The sequence below is a fragment of the Berghia stephanieae genome, chromosome 3 (assembly GCF_034508935.2).
Source record: "Berghia stephanieae isolate SIO BIC M18660-M18661 chromosome 3, UCSD_Bste_1.3, whole genome shotgun sequence".
NCBI lineage: Eukaryota > Metazoa > Mollusca > Gastropoda > Nudibranchia > Aeolidiidae > Berghia > Berghia stephanieae.
The window spans coordinates 60,124,917-60,149,916 of record NC_088362.1 but is presented as its reverse complement, the minus strand read 5'-3'; the positions used below and the strand labels follow the sequence as shown (position 1 = coordinate 60,149,916).

The following is a 25,000-nucleotide window of genomic DNA, read 5'->3' as shown; positions in this document are numbered from 1 at the left end:
ATATAATAAAAACAAAACAAAACACACACACACATAAAAAACACAAAACAACGAAATAAAACAAAAAAAAAACCCCAAACAAACAAAAAACAAACAAACAAACAACAAACACACAAACGAAAAAAAGCCCCCGAATACCAAAACAATAAGCAGCCCAACCCAATGAAAAACAGAAAGAAAAACAAACAAAACCAAGTCTCCCACCCCTAACCCCCCCCCCCCCCCCCCCCCCCCCCCCCACCCCAAAGAAAACCCCAACAAACTAATTATAAAAGATATACAAAATTGCAATCTAATCAGACACTGTTTTCAAGGTTTTTTTTTCTTCTAAAAACGAAGACATTTATTTTACAGACTTTTTAATGAGTCAAGACAACCAATCGCATTGTCAGTTCTGTCTCCAATGACAACCCGGATGTTTTAACCCTCTCCTTACCGACTATAGGAAAAATGTCACATTCGTCACGATACAACCAACATTTTTCTTATCCAAATTTCTCTTGTACATCATAAAATTTAAAGACAATGAACAGTGTGTTGTAGAGCATGTTTTGATCAATAAATTGTGCATCGCAAGAATTTACTGCAATTGTGTTTGGGTGATTAAAGTGTTAGTTGGGTTGATGTTTTGGGGAAAATCCTAAAAATGGCTGGTAAGGAAAGGGTTAACTCACTCATTCAGATTTTTGCTACTTTTCAAAATTGGAAAAAAAATATAAAAATTGAACACGTGCATAGATAGTTTTATTCAACCACAACTAACATTTAAAAACTAAAAACATTAACTTTGATACTACGCCTATAATTTGTCTCAGAAAAGAGTAATAAATAGGCATGGAATAAAAGTAACCCGGGGTAAACTACTGATAAAGTCGGTGTAAGGGTTGAGAGAAGAGAGTTAATTCTTAAACGACTTATGTTTTTATGCTAACAAATCGCCGATATTCACTCTGGACATTTCCCCCATTCTTTTTGACTTCAAATATGGATAGAATACGATGACCCGTCAACTTGTCAAAAATGATTTATCTAGAAACACCAAAGAAGATGCAGGGTGAAGAATTGGGGGGGGGGGGGCGTGGGTGAGAGTGAGTGAGAGAGAGAGAGAGAGAGAGAGAGAGAGAGAGAGAGAGAGAGAGAGAGAGAGAGAGAGAGAGGGTCATCTTAGTTTATCGTTATTTTTTTTAAACGATACATATCTGAAATAATGTGTATTAAACGGTGCCAGACGACGTGTACCTATACGCAGGTCTGACATCCGAACCCAATTTTGGGTCTAGTTTAACATTGTTGTAATGGACAATATTTTGCGTCATTTTTTTTTAGATTTCCACTACAACAATGAGTCCATAAGGAATCGGATTATCAGACCTACAAATAAATGCACGCTGCCTCCACAAGAAAGAAATACTATTTTTAAAAAGGAATTTTTTAAAATGGTAAATTTTAAAATATCAGATTTAAGACACGAATTATTTCTGTACTAAGTAGCAACTGCTGCCCCTTGAAAGTAGCAAGAGGATTTCAAAATTTTAAATATAGATAGTGTCCGCTTGGCTAAGAAGCTCACAACATTGCCATCCGGAAGTATAGATAGAACGTCTCTCGGGTCTTTGTTATTTTTTTTTGCCATCCACGCTTATGAGAAATTCTCACTAAACTGTATTATCCAGACTATAGATAGAACGATGATGACGTGGCTCTAGGTCTTTGTTATGGTTTTTGGCCATTCATGTTTATGAGTAATTCTCACTTAACTGTATTATCCAAATTGTAAAAGTTCATGATTACACATAGTTTTCTGTGTTGGTCGTCAGACTTCCGGATGGCAATATTGTTGTCACTGGTTTTATGACATTAAGATATAAAGATATTTTCAACCACAATCGGACTATGAATTTACAAAAGGTCCCCACAAAAGATAGCTTTCAATTATGAAGCAAGTCTGCTGATTAAATTAAATTAAAACTTTATTTTTTTTTAAATAAAGAAAATGTCAAAAATAAAATGAAGAGGTTTTGACAACCAAAAGTACCTATTCAGTAACATATAAGGACAATACAATACACACAAACACAGCTGTCTTGCTGTCGTCTCGGGTTGTAATCTTGAAACAGCTTTGCTCTGCCTTTTCGTGAAGATGGGTAGTGTAGATTAGTTCATCACTCTGTAATGATCACAGCCCAACAAATATTGAGAACAACCGTGCTTCTCAAATTTGTTTTACGTCCAAAACTTAGTATTATCCTTTTGAATCTGGATAGAGATTTGACTGACTCCATTTTTAACGAGCACATTTTTATTATCACACTCTTTTATGGAGATGTGATATTACGACATATGTCCCTTTTTAATTCGTCACCAGACTTTGATAATTTTATAACACAGTGTTTGGTCTCCTGTGTTATATTTAGTTTATTCTGAACCGGCCTGTATAACACAGTGTCGGTCTTCTCTGTGTTTACTTTATTGGGACATATAGTAACAGATTTGCCTTCTCTGTACTATGATTTTATTGATCTTTCATTTTGATCAGACTGATTATGTATAAATTTGCCTTCTTTATGCAATGTCTTTGGTCACCCGTTTACGGACTTACACAGCACAGTAACATGCACTATGCCTTGCTATTTTCCGGCCTCGAACCTTTTTCACACAATCAACCCTGCAATTGGATTCAGTAGTCTGATGTCACGCGCCCGGCAACGGCGGCCATCTTGGTTCTAAACAAAGAAAATCTTTACTTTTTATTCTTCTTGCTGGCGAGAACTTTTCATTCCCTTTTCATATGCCTTGTGATGAGAATGTGTAAAAGTCAAAACATAATCAAATGATGGGTTTTTTTCCCTCTGGATACGCTTTTAAGCTCGCCGGAGAAATATTTCATACGGCGTCCGCCATTGTTCCGATAGTTTAGAGCCAGTGTTACTAAGTTACCATACGTCATTAGGAAGGAAGTGACGGTACGACTATTGAATCCTATTGTGCGAAGAATAGAAAGTGACGTTTTGTGGCCTGCCATGGGATTATATATAACCATGGTGAGTTGCATTATTATGACGACTGAGATGCGTTGTCAACACAAGATAGCATAACAACAGGTTTGAAAAATAACAACTCATGGTCACCTAAAGCTAAAATCCCATTGAGATTTAAGCTCGCTCTATAGTAACGTGACAGTTGTGAGCTTATTAGCCAAGCGCATGCTGTCTACATATATATCAGTCATTGCATTAGTGACCAAATGAGCCGGAATGCAAATAATTTGTGATGACTGAGGACTCTTATGTCCAGCTTGTACTTCCAGGGGATAGGAACACGTGATCTAATTTCCCAAAGGGCTTATTTCCTTTCTGGCCAGGAGAGACCGGTAGTGGATCACTGAAGGTCGATGGGTGATAAGGGTCGCCAATGTGCATGTCACAGAGAGACAGATGAGAGAGAGAGAGAGAGAGAGAGAGAGAGAGAGAGAGAGATGAGAGAGAGAGAGATAGATAGAGAGAGAGAGTCCGACCTGTAAGAACCTCGACAGGACTTCCGAGTGTTTTAATTTTATGAACTTTAACCTCAACAAGACCCGTAACCTTAACGTAAAGTCTCTCAATGCCAGGAGACACATTAACCAGCTAATAGGATTCAATAGTCTGATGTCACGTCCGCCCAGCAAACAGCAGCTTGGTTCTAAACAAAGAAAATCGGTACTTTTTTATTATTCATACTGGCTAGAACTTTTTCACATGCCATGTGATCAGAATGTATAGAAGTCAAGACTCGTCTATCCCACCTAGCAGTGATTAGGTAGCTGGGTCTGTTAGATCTGTCCGGAAGTAACAAGTGAAAATTTAAAGTGGATTTATATTGGCTGAGGGAAGGATTTTTAGCTTGAAACGTGCTCTATCCGTATTTTGTTAAATTTTCTGAAGCTTTTATTTCTATTTTTGTTCCAATATTTTATATCGAAACACGGAAGAATACACATATAAATGTTATATTAAAAAATAGACATTTAGCTTAGCTGTCATGGTCTCAAGTGAGTAAAGAGCTACTCGACTATGCATAAAGATATATGTAGAATGAGGCCCCAGAATTTACTAGTTACTATAAATGAAAAACAATTAACGATTTGTTTACAATGAAATAAAAATAATGATGAAATTTAATTAAAAGAGATAAACAGTGATCGTGGTAGTTACAAATAGAGATATGAATACTTTACGTAACTTATGATAATATATCAGGTTCATAAGTTTACGTTTCCAGGCAGTTGATGGGCTTGGATGATCTATTCCTCTGATAACAGGATTGGACTCGTAAAATTCCACTTCCAGGCAATTGGTAAGAGGTTATAGTGTAGTACAGCGGGCTTGGGTTTGATCCTTGAAGATTATACAAACAAAGTTAAAAGCTCCGGCGTCTTAATGGTGTAGATATAATATCTACAAAGTCCCAAAAGATAAAAATCTTACAATATATATATAGGAATAGAGTGACTGGCCGTCCGGCATAGATTGTGGAGAGAAAGTGAGTGTCAAATGTTAGACCTATCAGCTTTTATAATAAGTGGCTACGTGACAGAATGTAGAACGAAAAGTATTCACTAATTAGAAATTAATTCGAGGGAAGGCTATAAAAGGAAAGACGATCTAATATTAGAAGGTAAAGTTTATCTAAGCCTACCGAAATATAACTGGAGTGAGATGAATTCAGTTCTTAATAAAATAAAATTTAATAAGATAATTGTGAACAATCTTTACTGTGACACCCCCCACCCACGTTTAAAATATACTCTTTAACCATTATGGGAAAGATAGATTTTACAAACGGAAGTAAATTTACTATCATGATACTCTAGCATTAATCCATTGTTATGATTTGTGCTACAATTAAATTATTTATTAACTAGACATGGAAATGTTTATATTAACGTAGGTATATGAATGGGTGACAATAACAATGAAAGATTGTGATTACAAATCATTGTGATAAACAATATGATGGCAATGTGATTACAAATCATTGTGATAAACAATAATGATGGCAATGAAGCATGATTAAAGTCGATGATATGAAGGTAATTTACTAAATGAAATGAATGAAAATGTAAATGAAATATTGACATTTCAATTATTAATCATAAATGAGTGAAAATTCATAACAATAATAGATAAAGAGAAGATTTCCCAAATCATGAATGGGTATGGTATATATATCCAAACAATACTCAATGTTACATTAAGTTGGGTCATCATGTTTACAAATAAAATTATCGAAATTGTGCGTTCTGATTTGGCATAGTTTGCGAGGTAACTAACAGTATGCATGGGAGGTTAAGTTATACCCTTCTCACGTGTTTATACTAATCGAGAAAGTAGGTCGGCGTGAATATTTTCACAGCCTGGTATGTGAGAGATACTGAAAGTGTAATTTTGCAAAAATAGACTCCACCTTAGTACTCTACTATTATTCATTTTGTTATTTCTTATGTACGTGAGTGGTTTATGGTCCGTTTCGACCACAAACTCTTTTAGCAGTAGATATCTGCTGAATGTCTTTAAAGCAAAGACGATGGCTTGTCCTTCACGCTCTATTACAGAGTATCGTGATTCTCTGTCCAATAATTTTCTGCTTGCATATAAGCAAGGCATTAGAGTTCCCTCATGTTCCTGTAATAGTACACCTGCGATGCCCTTATCAGACGCGTCAGTTCTTACAACAAATTCTTTTGATATGTCGGGTAATTTAAGAATTGGTTCTGAACAGAGTAATGCCTTTAATTGGTTAAAGCTATTCTGACACACTTCTGTCCAAACAATTTTGTTCGGTGACCCATTCTTTGTCAGATTTGTTAGCGGTGTCGCGATGTGCGCGAAGTTGTAAATGTATTTCCTGTAAAAATTTAGGAGCTCAAGTACTTTGCGTACTTCTTTTTTTGTCTTAGGTGGTTGCAATTGTGCGATTTTTGTTTGTTTTTCTGTCTCGGGTGTCTGTGTCCCATGACCAACGGTATGATTAATCCTGCATTTGAAGCTTCGATATTAGTAAACATAGGTTGCGACACTGTGTCTCTATCAAAATATTTTTTTAGCATATTTGCATGGAATGTCTTTGTTGTGTTGTTGATTTTAATCTCGTAATTAACATTAGATTTTACTGCTGTTATTTTGAATGGTCCTTTCCATGTAGCTAAAAGTTTACTCGAGTCATCGGGTAAGAGTATTAGTACTTTGTCACCAATCTCAAATTTTCTTGATTTGCTTTTGCGATCAGAGTATTCCTTGTATTTCTCTGCTTTTTTAGTGACGGATTCCTGTGCTAGCTTACATGTATCCTCTATTCTGTCTTTCAGGTTTCTTACATATTCGTAAGCAAACATAATTTCGTTATTGTCCTCCTCATTCCCTTTACAAATGTCGGCTACTATATTGATCGGGCCGCGAGGTGATCGTCCATACATCAACTCAAATGGGGAGTAGCCTGTAGATTCTTGGGGTATTTCTCTATATGCAAATAGGATTGCTGGTAAGTATCTGTCCCAATCATCTGGTTTTTCTGCTGACACTTTTCTTAACATATTCTTTAGAGTGCCATTAAATCTTTCACAAAGACCATTTGCTTGGGGGTGGTAGGGAGTTGTGAATGAGTGTTGGATTCCCATGAGTTTCATGGTTTCATGCATCATATGTGATGTAAATTGGGGTCCATTGTCCGACAGTATCTCATTTGGTATGCCTATTCTAGTAAAAATTGTCATCAATGCTTCAGCTATGTGATCCGATGTAGTTGATTTCAATGCTATCGCTTCTGGCCACCTGGTTGCGTAATCGACTAGTGTTAGTATGTGTGTATGGTTTCTATCTGATTTTGTTAAAGGGCCTATAATGTCAATTGCAACTTTTTGAAAAACTTTTTCAATAACTGGGGTTGTCTCTAATGGCAATCTCGGTATTCTGCCTTTTGCGACTCTTCTTTGGCATGTGTCACACGATTTCACATATTCTCGGACGTCTTTAGTAATTCCAGGCCATGTGAAATTCTCGGATATTCTCTTCAATGTGGAAGAGCTCCCAAGATGTCCAGAAGTTATTGAATCGTGCGCTATTCCAAGGATTTTGTTTCTGTAAATACTCGGCGTGACCAGTTGTTTAGCTATTTTGTTTCTTTTCCTATGTAACCTGAACAGAATATCTTTTTCAATGATGTATTCAACTTTTGATTTCGTCCCTTTGTTTGCGATATTGAAATATGAAGTTAAAGTCGGGTCCTTTTTCTGTTCTTCAATGAACGTGTTCCTGTCAAATTGTTGTGGTTCAAGAGAAATAGTCATTGGCTTCTCTGTTGTCTTAGTCATCTTTCTTGTTTCTGCTAGACAAGCTGTTTCTTGGGTTAATGACCATTCTTTTACATCTTTTGGGTTGTCTTTAAGACCTTTTATATTGCCAACAATAACATCAGCGACGGGGTTGGCTTTCTCTCTTTAAAGAATGCGACTAAATCTGGGTTGCAAGCTTGATAGATTCGATTCTTCAGCGTGAGATAGTAAAGGCCTGCAAAGTCGTCTTGTTTTACGTTTGCCAACTCAAGCCACCGATTTAGAAATTGAGTAATTCGGTTCACGAATGTATTAAAGTCTTCTCCACTTTCCGGTTTTGCAGTGTGAAACCTTTCCTGGTAACCATCTTCCGTTAATCTAAATCTTTTTAGTAGAGCGTCTTTAATTTTTCCATAGTCATCTGCATCTTCAGTTGTTAAGGTATAGAAAACTTTTAGCGGTTCTCCAGATAAGCAGTTAATCAAGGCTGTGGCCCATTTGCTTTCTGGCCAACGATAACCTTTAGCCTGAACTTCGAATCGGTGTAAGAAGGATTCTAGACAGTCTGAGCGTTCATCGTATGTTGGCATGCGTGGAAGTTTCACGAAAAATTCATCACTATTATTATGTTTTCTTTCATGACCGGTTTTTGTTTTTTCAATATCCAGCATCATTTGGGTCCTTTTGGTTTCTTCTTCTGCTAAAGCTATTTGTCTTTTTAGTTCCCTTTCTTGGACTCTTTCTTCTCGTTCTTCTCTACGTATTCTTTCTTCGTGTTCTTTTTCTTCTCTACGAATTCTTTCTTCATTTTCTTCTCTACGAATTCTTTCTTCATTTTCTTCTCTACGAATTCTTTCTTCATTTTCTTCTCTACGAATTCTTTCTTCATGTTCTTTTTCTTCTTTTACTTTCTCTTCGCACCATGAAAATATTCTTTCCTGGGGTATTTCTAAGTCCTTTGCGAGACTTAAGTATCTTTTATATGCTTCCATGTTGCAATAAATTAGTTACGATATTTTATATATATTATATTGACAGGATACTGTTACTGACTGTTTTATTTATTTACACTTACTGGAATGAACTGTTCTATTTTTAGAAATCTCTCTCTCTTATTTCAACTTATTATGTATGTTGAATTTGATGCCTTTTATCGTTATATCTTAAAAAGCAATGTGTCAATACAATGCGGAGTTATTATGACTTGTGTCAATAACAATGTGTCAATCGCGTGTACTCTAAACTATGTTACTACGAAAAATGTATCACCAATGTGTGTGACTCGTCGTTAGTTTGTGTACAATTATTCGCAATGACGCTAATATACTAGAGTGTGATAACAATAATAGGATGCCAAAACAATCCCAAGTTATCTATCACTAAATATAACACGACGGCTAGTAGACTCCTTTTATTATTATTTAGTTTTTAAAGACTCACTTTTCAGAACATAATATATAAGTGGTTTTCGGTAACAGTAGTATGCCAAAAATGCATTTAAAACAAATCACTATGCAAAACTAATCACGATGTCTATAGTTACTATGTGATGCCCAACTCATGTAAAAGAGAATAATGAAGGATATATTTACCAACTCAGTTTGTGGCTGGGACCTCTCTCTTGTTCAATGGTTGTTCAACAATTGTAATTAGGCATTGAAGAGTGTTTAACAGTGATGTCTGAAATACAAAACAATAAAATATCGTAAGATTTACAATAGTTCCAAAATGTGTTCACAACACTGAGTGATTGGATGATAGGTGAATGAATCGTTATGGAATGTAAACATATTGAAAACAATTCATGAATAAGGCAAACAACAAAATGAAATGAGTGATGTAATAACAAAGTGGACAAGGAATGAATGAATGAATGAAAAACTGAGTGAATAGATGAATGAATGAATGGATAATGTATGAATGAAAGAATGAAGGGAGGAATAAATGTATGAATGATTGGATAAATGAGTGAATAAACGAATGAATGGATGAATGAATGAATGAATGAATAAATGAATGAACAATGAATGAATGAATAATTTATAAATGAATAAATGAATGACGGAATGAATCAATAAAATGCTATTCAATTTGAATGAAAGAATGAATGGATAAATTGCTATTCCATTTAAATGAAGAAATGAAAAAGAAAAAAAAATGAATCCTGTAAATAGGGAGTTCAATTAAAATATGATCAAGTGGGGCAATTAAGAGTTTTACAATTTAAACTTTAAAGTTAGATGAAATAGATATAAGTAACTAAATAAATTCAATTCTTTATATGTGTCCCCTCCAAAATGTCATGGTCTCAAGTGAGTAAAGAGCTACTCGACTATGCATAAAGATATATGTAGAATGAGGCCCCAGAATTTACTAGTTACTATAAATGAAAAACAATTAACGATTTGTTTACAATGAAATAAAAATAATGATGAAATTTAATTAAAAGAGATAAACAGTGATCGTGGTAGTTACAAATAGAGATATGAATACTTTACGTAACTTATGATAATATATCAGGTTCATAAGTTTACGTTTCCAGGCAGTTGATGGGCTTGGATGATCTATTCCTCTGATAACAGGATTGGACTCGTAAAATTCCACTTCCAGGCAATTGGTAAGAGGTTATAGTGTAGTACAGCGGGCTTGGGTTTGATCCTTGAAGATTATACAATCAAAGTTAAAAGCTCCGGCGTCTTAATGGTGTAGATATAATATCTACAAAGTCCCAAAAGATAAAAATCTTACAATATATATATAGGAATAGAGTGACTGGCCGTCCGGCATAGATTGTGGAGAGAAAGTGAGTGTCAAATGTTAGACCTATCAGCTTTTATAATAAGTGGCTACGTGACAGAATGTAGAACGAAAAGTATTCACTAATTAGAAATTAATTCGAGGGAAGGCTATAAAAGGAAAGACGATCTAATATTAGAAGGTAAAGTTTATCTAAGCCTACCGAAATATAACTGGAGTGAGATGAATTCAGTTCTTAATAAAATAAAATTTAATAAGATAATTGTGAACAATCTTTACTGTGACATTAGCATTGAATGGGCATGATCTATATTACCTTTCCATGTGCTCGAGGTCATTGGTCACATTGCAAAGTGTGCTCAAAATGACCCACATAGTGAAAAGTATTCACAGCTTTTGAAATATCTAGAATCACGATTGGTCATTTTGTTCAGAATGACACATGAGTATGTGTACAATTTTCATAAACAAATCATCGTGTTAAGAAGCATCCAATCGTTGGACAGCAACAAATCACGTGATTGATGACTGGGTTGGACGAAAACATGAATATAGATCGGTCCCATAACAAATGTTTTTCTCAGACAGATAATATCAACCCGGAAAACCAAGCATTACAAAAAATTTTGGCCAGAAAACTCGTCCTTCATTTATCAATCGATTAAAATGCTCCTCATCTTGTCAAAAATTCTCAAACCTGGGACTTTGCGATGTCCCAGGTTTGAGAGGTTTTTTTTCAAAGATGAGGTTCATTTTAATCGATCGATATAATTTGAAGGATGAGTTTTCTGGCCAAATTTTTTTAATACATGCTTTTTCAAATTTCGGCAGAATATGTATTCTTACATTGAGGGAATGTATTGGTTTTGACATTTACATGACAGAACTTCAATTAAATCTACTCTCTTGTATGTTATTTGACTCCATTTCAGTTGGGGCAATTCCAATGTATATCAATATGCCAGCCTTGATTTCAAAACAGTACATAAATACATGAAGAGTGGTTTTCTAAAACTCCTTATTTCCTTTTTTCCCATTTTGAGATATTGAGGATTATTTCCCCTAAAATTTATCATTCGGTTTTTATTATTTGATCATATTTGTGCGGCTATAATTTGGTATAGTGGTTAAGACACTCGCTTTCGGATAGGAAGGTTCTGGGTTCGAGCCTCGCTCGGCGCATAGTTGAGTCCTTGGAAAAGGCTCTTTACTCACATTCTCTCACCGTACTCAGGTGTAAAATGAGTACCTGGCCGTTAACAGCGTTGTCTGTGTTCGAAAAAATTGAAACATCGTCTAACAAGCGTCATGTCCCGTCCTGAATGTTAAATGTTGCTGTTGACCAGGGACCCCTTGTAAAGCGCTTTGAGCACATTTAGTGAATATTACTCTACATAAAAGCTCATTTTTTTCATATTTATTAATAATAATAATAATAACAATAATAATAATAATAATAATGATAATAATAATAATAATAATAATAATAATCATGATAATAATAATAATCTTTATTGTCCAAATAGGCAATTATTGTTTGTTTACAGATCTTGTAATTGGGGAAAAAAAGTAATTAAAATAGTATAGTAGTAATAACGATGATAATAATACTTCAAATTCACACAAATCTACGAAAATTCTTCTGCCAAATAATGCCTGTAATGGAACTCTAAAAAATGATGCAAAGTATCGGTCATTACAACAAGACTAAACTAGGCCCATAAGCGGGTTCGGATGTCAGACCTGCATAATATATGTACACGTCAATCCTTCCCCAAGGTCTGCACGCAACTGGTCATGAAAACGTCATGCTCGATCACATCAATAAATCGTGTATTATGGATAAGTTTCTCCTGAGATTTATTACAATAAATAATTAAAAAGATCTGGAGATACACGCACAGTTAAAATACACAGCAGTCAATTGTGTGCTATCGTGTAATATAATACATTTTGCCTTTTATGAAATGAATCCCACGGACCCGGCATTTCATCAAAGGCAATCATCAAAGAAGGATAATCATCACAACTCAATGGCCATAATATCTGCTGTTTTGTGATAAAATGACGTAAGTGCAATGTGGTTAGTTTTGAAGTATGGTTGGAAAATTAAATGTGTTCGAAATTTTAAGTATATTTGTTTTATGTTTAAATTTTGATTAAAAAAATATTCTGATATAGGTATTGCATATCATCACTATATACGATCCAGATAGCATTGGTGCGCCGTTAAACGGGGATTCCCGTAGATATAAATAGCTTGTGCGGTTATAATATGGTCTTGTGGTATGACATTCGATTTCCGATCGATCGGAAAGTCCTGTGTTCGAGCCTGACTCGGCGCATAGTTGAGTCCTTGGAAAAGGCTCGATACTCACATTCTCTCACCGTACTCAGGTGTAAAATGAGTACCTGGCCGTTAACAGCGTTGTCTTTGTCCGAAAAAAAGTATTGTAATATCGCTTAACAGGCGTCATGTCACGTCCTAAATGTTAAGTGTTGCTGTTGGCCAGGGACCCCTTAGAAATAGTGTGCGCTTGGCTAAGAAGCTCACATCATTGCCATCCATTATATAACGGACTAATACACAAAACTATGTGTAACCTTAAACGGTTAATACAGTTTAGTTAGAATTACTCATAAACGCGGATAACAAAAAACAACAGCAAAGACCTGAGTGTCGTCGACTTCAAACTATAAAGAAAGCGCCTTGAGAACGTTTAGTGGATATTGCCCTATATAAAAAGCTCAAGAAGACCATTTTGTTTACATTGGCGCTTACGTCATTTTTACCACATGACAGCAGATAACCATGAAGCGTGTTCAATAGATAAGAAATAATGAATTCTCAAGAAAATAATCGGATTTGAACATGAATAGGAAAAGATATTATAATCCAAATTCCATGTGATCGTCTCGTAAAACGTGACACTGTCTTGTTTAACATCTCTTTGTATTTTACAGACCTTCCTACTGCTTCGTCATAAGTAACAATGTGACATTGAATGTAAGCTTCAATTTAATATACGAAAACAGATAAAATGAACATTTCAGGTTTCCCCTTCATCAACAAAACAGGATGAATGAAACACTACAGACGAAGTTTTGTTTTGTTGATAAAGGGGAAACCTGAAACGTCCATTTTATCTTGTTTTCGTATATTAAATTGAAGCTTACATAAAATTTCACATGGTTATTTATTTCTTCGAGCTTCGAGCAGCAACATTTACATTAGCGAAAGCTTCGTAGAATTACGTAATTCTGGCTCCAATTTCAGGAGTTCGCGAGCCTCTTAAGTCATAAATACTTGTTTAAAATGAAAGTTGAGGCCAGACTAAATAATTGTAAAGAGTCGGAAGTGTTTTAAAAAAAAACCCCTTGTGCGGGTAAATTTGATTCAGTAGTCTGATGTCAGGCCGCCCGGCAACGTCGGCCATCTTGGTTCTAAACAAAGAAAATTATTACTTTTTATTCTTCATGCTGGCTAGAGCTTTTCATATGTCTTGTGATCAGAATGTGTAAAAATCAAAACATGATCAAATTTATGTTTTTTTCCCTCTGGATACGCTTTTATGCTCCCCGGAGAACTATTTCATACGGCGTCCGCCATTGTTCCGATAGTTTAGAGCTAGTGTTACTAAGTTACCATGCGTCATTAGGAAGGAAGTGACGTTACGACTGTTGAAGCGTATTGTTGATCTATAAAGTTAACTATAGATAGTATGCGCTTGGCTAAGAAACTGAACAACATTGCCATCCGGAAGTACAATGGACCAACACACAAAACTCTGTGTAACCTTGAACTTTTATAGTCTGATTATCTAATACAGTTGCGTGAGAATTACTCATTAACGTGGATGGGAAAAAACAATAACAAAACCCAGAATGACGTTAATTTAATTCTATCTATAGTGACTTCTATTTGTATTTGGCTTAAATCTACCAATTTTTGCATGTTCAGTTAGGCTGGTTTGCATTTATTATGGCAAGCTGTCATTGGAAAATGGCGAGATTTACTGTTTGGGAGTGAGTAATACTAAGCTGCTAGAAGCTCTGGATTGTAAAAAAGTAATAAACAAAAACTAATATTATATAGCAGATTAAAAAAAAGAGTAAAGGTAGACCAAGAAAAACATATTTGAATAGTTTGAACAGCTGGGTGACAAAGAAAGAGAAGAGTAATATTAGTTTTTTTAAGGTTATCTGAACAGAGAGAGGAACACAGAGAAGAAGAAGAAGAAGTGGATTCAAAAGGAATATGATACCAAACACGGAAAATTTCGAGCTCAAAAGCCCTTCTTCAGCTAATAACAGAAACGATATAAGCATTAATACATCACCAACTACTTATACGATATGAAATATGATTCATTGTGTACATTTTGTATTCCCGTAAACATTAAACTACGATAAAAATCAACGTCCTTTGTTCTCTTGGCTCTTCAGAAGCTGCATCAATCCACAAATCTATGAAATTTATAAAACAGTTCTTTATTTTTAAAGCGATATACATTATGAATTTATAATTTATACTAACAAATTGAGTTGTTGATGCCCCTGTAAAGCGCTCTGAGCACTTCCTCGTGATATGAAAGAGCGCTCAACAAATATATTATATTATTATTAGTGTATTCCTTATCAATTTAGCTCTACAGTAAGTTTTATGGTTAGATTCCGATTCATCCTGACAGAGACCGTTTTGAGTCGGTGGGTCACATTTTAGCCTGTTGAAATTTTAAGTAAAAGTTTTCGAGCCAAAATAAAATAAAAGTTGGGTTATTTTTTGAGGAATGGTAGGATCACACTTTAAAAAACGTGAGCGTTTATATAGAGCAATATCCACTAAACATGCTCAAAGCGCTTTACAAAGAGTCCCTGACTAACAGCAACATGTAACATGTAGAACGAGACATGACGTCTGTTAGGTAATATTACAATTTTTTTTTCCGACAGACACAACGCTGTTAATGGCCAGGTACTCATTTTACACTCGACTACGGTAAGAGAATGTGAGTAAAGAACTTTTTTCCAAGGACTCAACTATGCGCCGAGCAAGGCTCGAACCCAGGACATTCAGATCCGAAAGCGAGTGTCACACCACTAGACCATATCGCTGCACGCTTTGGGGATAGAATTACATTAATTTAGATCGTGTCCAACAAAACAGGAAACGGATCATTTGACTCAACCTGTAGGTGCCAGAATTTGATTTCAAATTGTCACTCAATTGCGTTGAAATGACCATCATTAAAATAATCACGGGTTGACAGAAAACTGTCTTCAGGATGTAATAACCCTGACGGGCACTTATTAGCAGGTCTGATAACCCAATTTATTATGGGCTCATTGTTGTAATGGAAATCTAACATAATGTTAATCTAGACCCATAATTGCAAAAATAAAAAGTAAAAGTAAAATAAACAACAATAAGAACAAGACAAAACAAGACCAAAAAAAAAAAAAACAAAACACACACACAAAAACAACAACAAACAAGCATAACCAAAAAAACAACAAAAAAAAAAAAAACAAACAAAAAACAAGAAAACAAAAACAAAAAAACAAATAAAAACAAAACAAAAAAAAAAAACAAAACAAAAAAAAACAATAACAAAACAAAACAAACAAACAATCGAAACAATAAAAAGATAAAAACAAAAAAAAAAGAGCACAACTTGAACATTATAATATAGCGCAATATCCACTAAACGTCCTCAAACCGATTTTAAACCAACAGTAACACTTAACATGTAGGACGAGACATGACGCCTGTTAAACCATATGACATTTTTCTTTCCCACAGAGAAAAACCCTGTTAATGACCAGTTACTCATTTTACAACTGAGTACGGTGAGAGAATGTTAGTAAAGAGACTTTTTTTTTTAAAAAGCGAGACTCCAACTCTGGCGCTTCCGGTCCGAAGAAAGGGACAGTGTGGCTCACCGGTATGGTCTTTGCTTCGTACCCGAAATGTACCGAGTTCGATCGCCCGCCGCTGCGATGTGTGGCCTTGAGCCAGTCATCTCGCCCTAGCTCAATTTGCGGCGCTGCACTGCGGCTGACGCCTGTGGTTATCCCAGTCTTCCCTTGGAATAGACCCTAAAGACAAAGTTCCCCTATTGGACGAATAAAGGGGATTTATTTATTTTTAAAATTGATTTAATTACTCATTTTACAATTGAGTACGGTGAGAGAATGTAATTAAAGAGCATTTTTTAAGGACTCAACTATGCACCGCTTAGAGCGGGACTCGAACCCAATAGCTTCCGGTCCGAAGAAAACATAGCTACATACTCGATTTTTTAAGTTCTTAAAATTATCGAAGCCGCGGCTTGGAAAAAACTTGATCTTCAATCTTTCTACGGCCTGTGCTTGTTGGTATAACGTTTTAAAACGTTTTTTGCTTGCCCTTGTGCCGTTCTGTGGTCTATTAGTATGACACTCGCTTTCGGATCAGAAGGTCCTGCGTTCGAGCGAGCCTCGCTCGGCACATAGTTGACTCCTTGGAAAAAATTCTTTACTCACATTCTCTCACCGTGCCCAAGTGTAAAATGAGTACCTGGTGATTAACAGCGTTGTTACTGTCCGAAAAAATATATCGTAATGTCGCCTAACAGACGTCATGTCCCGTTCTTCATGTTACTTGTTACTGTTGGTCAGGAACCCCTTCTAAAGCGCGTTGAGCACGTTTAGTGGATATTGCGCTATATAAAAGCTGAAGCGTAACTTTCAAAAAATGAGTAGTAGTTCTTTACAATGGTGCGCCATACGTACCAATCAGAGTCGTAATGTTACCCATTTAACTGGTTGATTCTGGGAAGACACGTATTATCAAAAATTTGGTCAGAAAAATGGCAGATTCTCACTCAGTCTGGTTCAGATCTGATTTCTGTTCCCTTAGAATATTTGATATTTATATTTAATGAAACAGTGAGACATGTCAATTTTTATGTATCATTTATAGTATTTAATTTATGTGCAAAATATTTTAAAAAAAGCATACTTATGTCGGTGAAAAGGCTTAAAGGGCTTACTGATTATAAATCAGATTTTATTAAAAAGATATCATAAAGCATGATTTTTATTTTCAAATTATTACTTTTATATTTTGTTGTCATTGTGAATAGTTGTTGTTATATATAAACGATGTATTCATTATATGTATTTTATCGACTATAACTAATGTATTCATTTCAACTCGTCCTTCAAATATCGATCGATTTAAATGACCCTCATCTTGGGAAACGCTCTCAAACCTGGAACTTTAGGGAAGACCTCGAGTAGTCCCAGGTTTGAGTTTTTGCCAAGCTAAAGGTAATTTAAATCGATCTATTTTTGAAGGAAGAGGTTTTTGGTAAAACTTTTAAACACGTATCTTTTCAGCGCTTCAAAAAGAACAATGGAATTAGACAAGGGATGTTTCGGGCTCAAAACCGTTGCTACACACGTAAAATCCCGGTGTTTCTTTTCAACGAAACACGCCGAAACCCGCGGTAAAAGAATAGTATTCGTTCAGAGCCATTGGGCCCCCGGAGGGCCGGAGTTTATTCCCTTAAACGGACAATAACAATTGCTTGCTACCCTTTGGATAGGACGCCAAATATAGCAGACTCAGCTACCCATTCACTGCTACTGGGTGGACAGAGGGGGGGGGGGGGGGGGTTAGAAAAAAAACTTTCGACTGAACCCGGAATGGATCACGGTCCCTTTGCGTGTGAAGCGAGTGCTCTGCTAACTTAGCTAACGGGACCCCACCGCAAAAGATTAGACACCTTGCAATCCTACCGAACGGAAGAATAGTTCTCTGTATGTCTAAGGGATGAATTTTAAAATTTAAAAATTCACGTATATTTACTTTTAGGCTTTTGTTAATAATTCTAAAAAAATTGATGGCAGCAAAAAACAAAAAAAACAAAACAACAACAACAAAAAAAAAAACCAAAAAACAAAACAAAACAAAAACATGAAAAACAAAAAAGAAAGAGAAAAAATGGTAAATGGAATCAAGAACACAAGGGATGGAAGAAAGTTTCGCAAGGTTTAAAAAGAAATTAGTTTTTATATAGAGAAATATCCACTAAGAGTGCTCAAAGCGCTTTACAAAGGTTCCTGACCAACAACAACATGTAGAACGAGACATGACCATGTTGGGCGATTTTATATTTTTTTCAGACATAGACAACGCTGTTAACGGCCCTGTACTCATAAGTTTTAAATTTGTGGTTTTTTAGCCAGACTACAAGTAAAGAGTGGTTTTCCAAAACTCTCTAACTCGGTTTTTCCCATTTTGAGATATTGATGATTATATCCTTTAAAGTTTCTCATTCGATCTAATATTTTATCATATTTAAACTTCAAATTCACACAAATCTAAGCAAATTCTTGTGTCAAATGATGCTTAAAATAAAGTTTACGTTTCAATTTATTCTAGATGGAAAATCTCAACAAAAAAAATTAATAAAAAATCGATTTAACGAGTTTTGAAAAACCACCCTTCAATTAAAGATCAGCTCTGTACTGACTTTATTTGCTAAGTTCGTTTATTAATTATTATACCTTCCGATACCTTTCCTATCACTCAGATGCCTTCAGCCCTTCTGTACACGAGACCACGTCTTATGGATTGCCTTTCCTCCTTCAACGGATCTGATTTCACAGATTTGTGGCTGTCAGGCCTCAGTGTGTGGTTACCGCAGTTCATCTGGACGAATGGTAAGCTGAATATTATTATGATCTTGTTCAATTAATAATGTGTATCGAGTGACAATCAAAACGTTGAGCTCAAAGCAATGACAGGACAGGAAAATGGAAATTGCGGAATGAGGAAAAAGAGTAAGATTAGAAATTAATTAATACCAAATATCACCAGTAAGATAACACGATGATGATGATGATGATGACGATGATGATGATGATGATGATGATGATGATGATGATGATGATGATGATGATGATCATCATCATCAGCGGTGTGGTGTCATCACAGAATATGGTTGTGTTACGATTTTTAAAATATATTTTTAAAAGTATGCTGTTTTTACTCCGAAACATAATAACAAAGGTAGGGCATGGCACGAAATCAACCAATAGCGCCACGCCACTGATGATGATGATGATGATGATGATGATGATGATGATGATGATTATAATTTGGATAATGATACTGATTATAATGATGATAATGATGCTGCTGCTGTTACTGCTGCTGCTGCTGCTGATGATGATGATAATGATGATGCTGATGATGATGATAATGATGATGATGATTTGATGATGATGATGATGATGATGATGATGATGATGATGATGATGCTGCTGCTGCTGCTGCTGCTGCTGCTGATGATGATGATGATGATGATGATGATGATGATGATGATGAAAAAGATAATGATGATAATGATTATAATCATAATACTGAAAGTTATTATAATTTTATTCCAGGTACTTTCATGAATAAGGTGACCTACTGTCCACCCTTCCGACAACTGCCCAAGTTCATGGATGCCCCAATCACCAGCGACTACCTCAGCGTTGATTACTGTGTCTCGACTTGCCACGACCAGGGCGCCCGATTCACCGTCCTTTACGTAAGTGTGTGTTATCTTTCCTGGTTCTGTTGATGCTACGGGTTTAGGTAAAATACTCACAGCATTCGCCAGCCAACACATTAAACGTTGTGTATCGTTAGGTTAGAATAATTTAGTGAAAACTAATAGCCAAAAATGTCTAATGTCTGTCTAAAAACTACCCAAATGAGTTGGGTGATGTGCTTTTTGTTCCTTGTATACAAGGAAATACTTGTTGATATTTGGCAATCTTTTGAGATCATTGTTGATTGTTATTGGCAAGCAAAACTACATTTTTACAAATATCACTGCCCCAGGCAGCTCACTTACGTGGGTGTAGTAAATAATAAATATAATAAAAATAAAATTCCCTTTATTCAATCCATAGGGGAAATTTGTCTCTAGGGTCTAATCCAAGGGAAGACAGGAATAACCCAAGCATCAACCGCAGTACAGCGCCACAAATTGAGCTAGGGCGAGGTGACTTGCTCAATGTCACACAGCGCAGCGGCAGTTGATCGAACTCGGGTTCGAAGCAAAAGACCGTACCGCTAAACCACGCTGTTCCATATTGAACCGAACGGGTTTCTTTAACTGGTCGCCTCATAGTTGACATGTACTGTATGGGATAACATGTTGGTTCATAACGGCCTACAAGAGAAATAACAGGAGCAACACTTTGAAGAGAATTAGATTTGATATATCGTCCCTAATTCAATTCACAGCTCGCTGGTCTGCCTAATAACAAAATAAATAAATTCCAAATTAAGAAATTAAGGAGCAGGCACCGGTGTAAGATAAAGAATTGACCAAGTATGTAAGGTGCCAGACAAAGCAAGAAAGAAAAGCACAAGATTAAAAACCATCCCCAAAAATCAGTCGACCTATAAATATGCTTATTATTGTTACTATCATAATTATTATTACAGTTATAATAATAATAATAATAATAATAATAATAATATTAATAATAATAATAATAATAATAATAATAATAATAATAATGATAATAATAATAACAATAATAATAATAATAATAATAATAATAATAATAATAATAATAATGATAATAATAATCTTAATTAATAATAATGATAATAATATGAATAGTAATAATAATAATAATAATAATGATAATAATAATAATAATAATAATAATAATAATAATAATAATAATAATGATAATCATAATAATAATAATAATAATAATAATAATAAATAATAATAATAATGATAATAATAATGATAATAATAATAATAATAATAATAATAATAATAATAATAATAATAATAATAATAATAATAATAATAATAATAATAATAATATATATATAATATATTATATTATTATATTATATTTATTATTATTATTATTATTATTATTATTATTATTATTATTATTATTATTATTATTATTATTAATTATTATTATATTATTATTATTATTATATTATTATTATTATATTATTATTATTATTATTATTATTATTATTATTATTATTATTATTATCATCACTAGATATTATTTAAATTGCACGATTTCCCAACATATATCTCCTTCCCAGAACACAGGCACATCTCCCAAATGTAACTGTTTCCATTCTCTGGACCCAAAGTATCGAGTGAAATGCCCAAATCCAAACTACTCATATTTCGACAAATCCAAACTGTACATTGTCCACTCAGAGGAAAGTATGTTGATATTAACCAGAACTGTATTCATTTTTCATTAATATAGCGCAATATCCACTAAACGAGGTTCCTGGCCAACAGCAACACTTAACATTTAGGTCGGGACTTGACGCCTGTTAGGCGATATTACCATTTTTTTTGGACAGAGACAACACTGTTAACGGCCAGGTACTCATTTTACACCTGTGTACGGTGAGCGAATGTAAGTAAAGAGCCTTTTCCAAGGACTCAAACTATGCGCCGAGCAGAATGTATGAAAGTCAAAACATGATCAGATCTATAATGATTTTCTCCTCTGGATACACTTTAATGCTCGTCGGAGAAGTCTTTCATAATGGCGGTGATGCAGATAATCGCGTCCACCATTGTTCCGATAGTTTAGAACCAGTTACTATACGTCACGAATGTTGAACCCTATTAGAACAGCCGAGCAAGTCTGAAAAAATAATAATTTCCTTGACACTTAATGGCTTTGTCCTGGTTTAGGAATCGAATCATTATAATGACGTTCTTAGTTACAGCCTGTTTGGTTAGTTGGGTGTTGGGGGGGGGGGGGGGGGGGTGGGTGGTGGAACTGAGGAATGAGGATGAGGTCAACGGCCTATGCTGTGGAACTTTGATAAAAACACGTAATTAAGATTTTGGCCAGAAAACCCGTCCTTCAAATATTGATGGATTAGAATTATGACCTGGAGGTAAGCTTGAAATTATTAAATGAAGACAGATCCTGTTCCATCATTGTTTTTGCTTAGTCACCTTAACTACGCAATACACAAATCTCTCATTCGTCCTCAGTGTTTCATTCATTGTGTTTTGTTGATATAAAAAAAGAGCTTTTTCTATTGCGCAATATATACTAAACGTCCTCAAAGCGATTTACAAAGTTTCCCTGGCTAACAGCAACACTTAACATGTAGGAAGGGACATTACGCCTGTTAAGCGATATTACACATTTTTTTGGACAAAGACAGCGCTGTTAACTACGAGAGAATGTGAGTAAAGAGCCTTTTCCAAGGAATCAACTATGCGCCTATCGAGGCTCAAAACCAGGACTTTCAGATTCGAAAGCGAGTGTCATAACACTAGACCACATAGATGCATAGAGGGGAAACCCGAAACGTCAACAATATCTGTCTTCGTTAAATAAATTGAAGCTGACATTTCAATACTTATTCTTTTCTTACTAAAGATGCAACAACGAAACTCGTCACAACTCTTTCTTTTTTTTTTCATGTCTATAGTTGCAATTTACTTTATGAACTCCTGCAGACATTCTAAATAAACATTTTAAATAACAAAACATGTAACTGTTATGGTTTTATAAACTGTTATAGTTTTATAAACTGTTGCTTTACTATGGGTGCTTGGTTAAGAGGACAAGAATCTTGACAATATCTCAGTCTGAGGTCGAATGAGTCTGTCGGTGCAGTATTAAATGGCTTTTATATATATTATATCTCGTTGTTGTTGTTGTTGTTGTTGTTGTTGTTGTTGTTGTTGTTGTTCTTCTTCTTCTTCTTCTTCTTCTTCTTCTTCTTCTTCTTCTTCTTCATCATCATCATCTTCTTCTTCATCATCATCATCATCATCATCATCATCATCATCATCATCATCATCATCTTCTTCTTCTTCTTCTTCTACTTTTCCCCTTCATCTTCCTCCTCTTCCTCCTACTCCTCCTTCTGCTCCTCTTCTTTTTTTTTCTCCTCCTCCTTCACCTCCATCTCTTTCTCCTCCTCCTCCTTCACTTTCCCATCTCTTTGACACTGGTGGTGAGGATCTTTTCTGATAAAAAATGGGCATCTACAAATGTTTATGTTCGTTTTATTTTTTCAAACAATATAATTTATCTTCTCATTTTTCTCATGATATAAACAATTCCATTTTCAGATTCCTTGATTAAAGTGGGTAGCGCCGACACTTTCTCTTCAACTGAAATCATGTGTGCTACCGTGGACAGCAACACGTTCACCGCCAGAGAGATGAAGAGTGACACATGTTTTACTCAAAGACCATTCCTGTGTGAATTAGGTAAGGAAATATAACAAGATATGAAGTGTGTAGAAAAGTGCCAGAAGACAATAGAGAATTTAAAAACTTCGTGGCGATGGGGGCTCGAACACACGACCTTACTGGTACGACAAATCCTCCTGGCCGGGGAGAGGGTGGCGCTACTGTCAGAGCTATCCACCACTCAAAGAAAAAAAACTGGTATCAAACTCTATGTCTATCTTAAGCCGCTCTCCCCGACTTCTTGAGGTCATGGATTCGACACACACAAACGCCGCGAAGGTTGTTAGCCATCATGTAAGCTTAATTGCCATATTCTCAACACAAGCATGTAACATAGAAACGATTGAGACATTGAGTAAGCTCCGGTATTTGGGATAAATATTAATTCAGAAAAGTAGAGCAAGCGCTTATGTTGATAACAAGAAATGAAGTGAGTAGAAAAGTGCAAGAAGACAATGGAGAATATAAAAAAAAACTTCCCAGCGATGGGGGCTCGAACCCGCGACCCTACAGGTACGACAAATCCGCCCGGCGGATCCACCACTCCAAAAAAGTGGTATCAATGACTTACTTGACTTATAAGCCGTTCGATGTCATTGTCGACTGACTTTGCAGCCTCAACGGCCTTCTCAGTTTCTGTGGAGAAGAATCTCCACCTAGCAGATGCCATGTCTCTGATGTTGTTGAGGTTCATGGATGACATTAGCCGGACCGTGATTTTTGGCAATCTTTTGAGATCGTTGTTGAGTGTTATTGACAATGAAGTGACTGGGGCTTCCTTTGTGTTTGGAACCCAAATTGTTGAAGCACAGAATTATGATAATGATGATAATTCTACTTGTCTATATTACTACAAGGGGTCCCGATAGCTCAGTTGGTAGAGCACTCACTTCACAAGCAAAGGGACCGAGATCGATCTCGGGTGTAGTGGATATTTTTTTTCTTCTGACACTGTGTCCACCCAGCAGTGATTGGGTATCTGAGTAGCTGTTTGATCTGGCGTCCTATCCAAAGGGTAGCAAGCAATTGCTATTGTCCATTTCACGCTATAGAAACCGGGATAAACTCCGGCTCCGGGTCCGAGACGGTCCGTGTTTGATATTTTGTTGTTTTTCGAAGCTGTCATATTCAATTTTTGCTCATATTTTGAAAATATCTTCCCCAGGTAGGATTAAGGAGTGTAAAGCAACGAAAGCAGAACTCCGATGCTGAATAAGGATTTGAGCCCGAAACGGTCTATATTTTATATTTTGTTCTTTTTTGAAGCTGTGTATTTCATTTTTTGCGTTCCCCCAAAACGGCTAAGGAGTGTCAAGCAGCGACAGCAGAACTTCAATGCTAAAGAAGGATTTTGAGCCGAAACTGTCCATGTGTTTGGTATTTTTTACTTTTTCGAAGCGGTGATATTCATTTTTTTTTTGTTCATGTTTAAAAAAATATCTTCCCCAGGCACAGCCAAAGAGTGTAAAGCAGCGAAAGCAGAACTCCAATGCTAAAGAAATATTTTTTACCTGAAACGGTCCGTTTGTTTGGTATTTTTTACTTTTTCGAAGCGGTGATATTCATTTTTTTGTTCATGTTTTTAATAATATCTTCCACAGGCACAGCCAAAGAGTGTAAGTCAGCGAAAGCAGAACTCCAATGCTGAAGAAGGATTTTGAGT

At 35.5% G+C, this 25,000-nt stretch overlaps 1 protein-coding gene across 1 annotated transcript in view; it reads left to right on the top strand.

The window, feature by feature from the left end:
* Positions 1–25,000, top strand: part of LOC144968102 (uncharacterized) — a 64,505-nt gene that overhangs the window by 17,555 nt on the left and 21,950 nt on the right. Inside the window, exons 3-6 of the mRNA XM_078906099.1 lie at positions 18,649–18,778; positions 19,508–19,653; positions 21,198–21,324; positions 23,215–23,355. Of these exons, the coding sequence (XP_078762225.1) occupies positions 18,649–18,778; positions 19,508–19,653; positions 21,198–21,324; positions 23,215–23,355 (544 nt within the window). The remainder of the gene's footprint in view (positions 1–18,648; positions 18,779–19,507; positions 19,654–21,197; positions 21,325–23,214; positions 23,356–25,000) is intronic.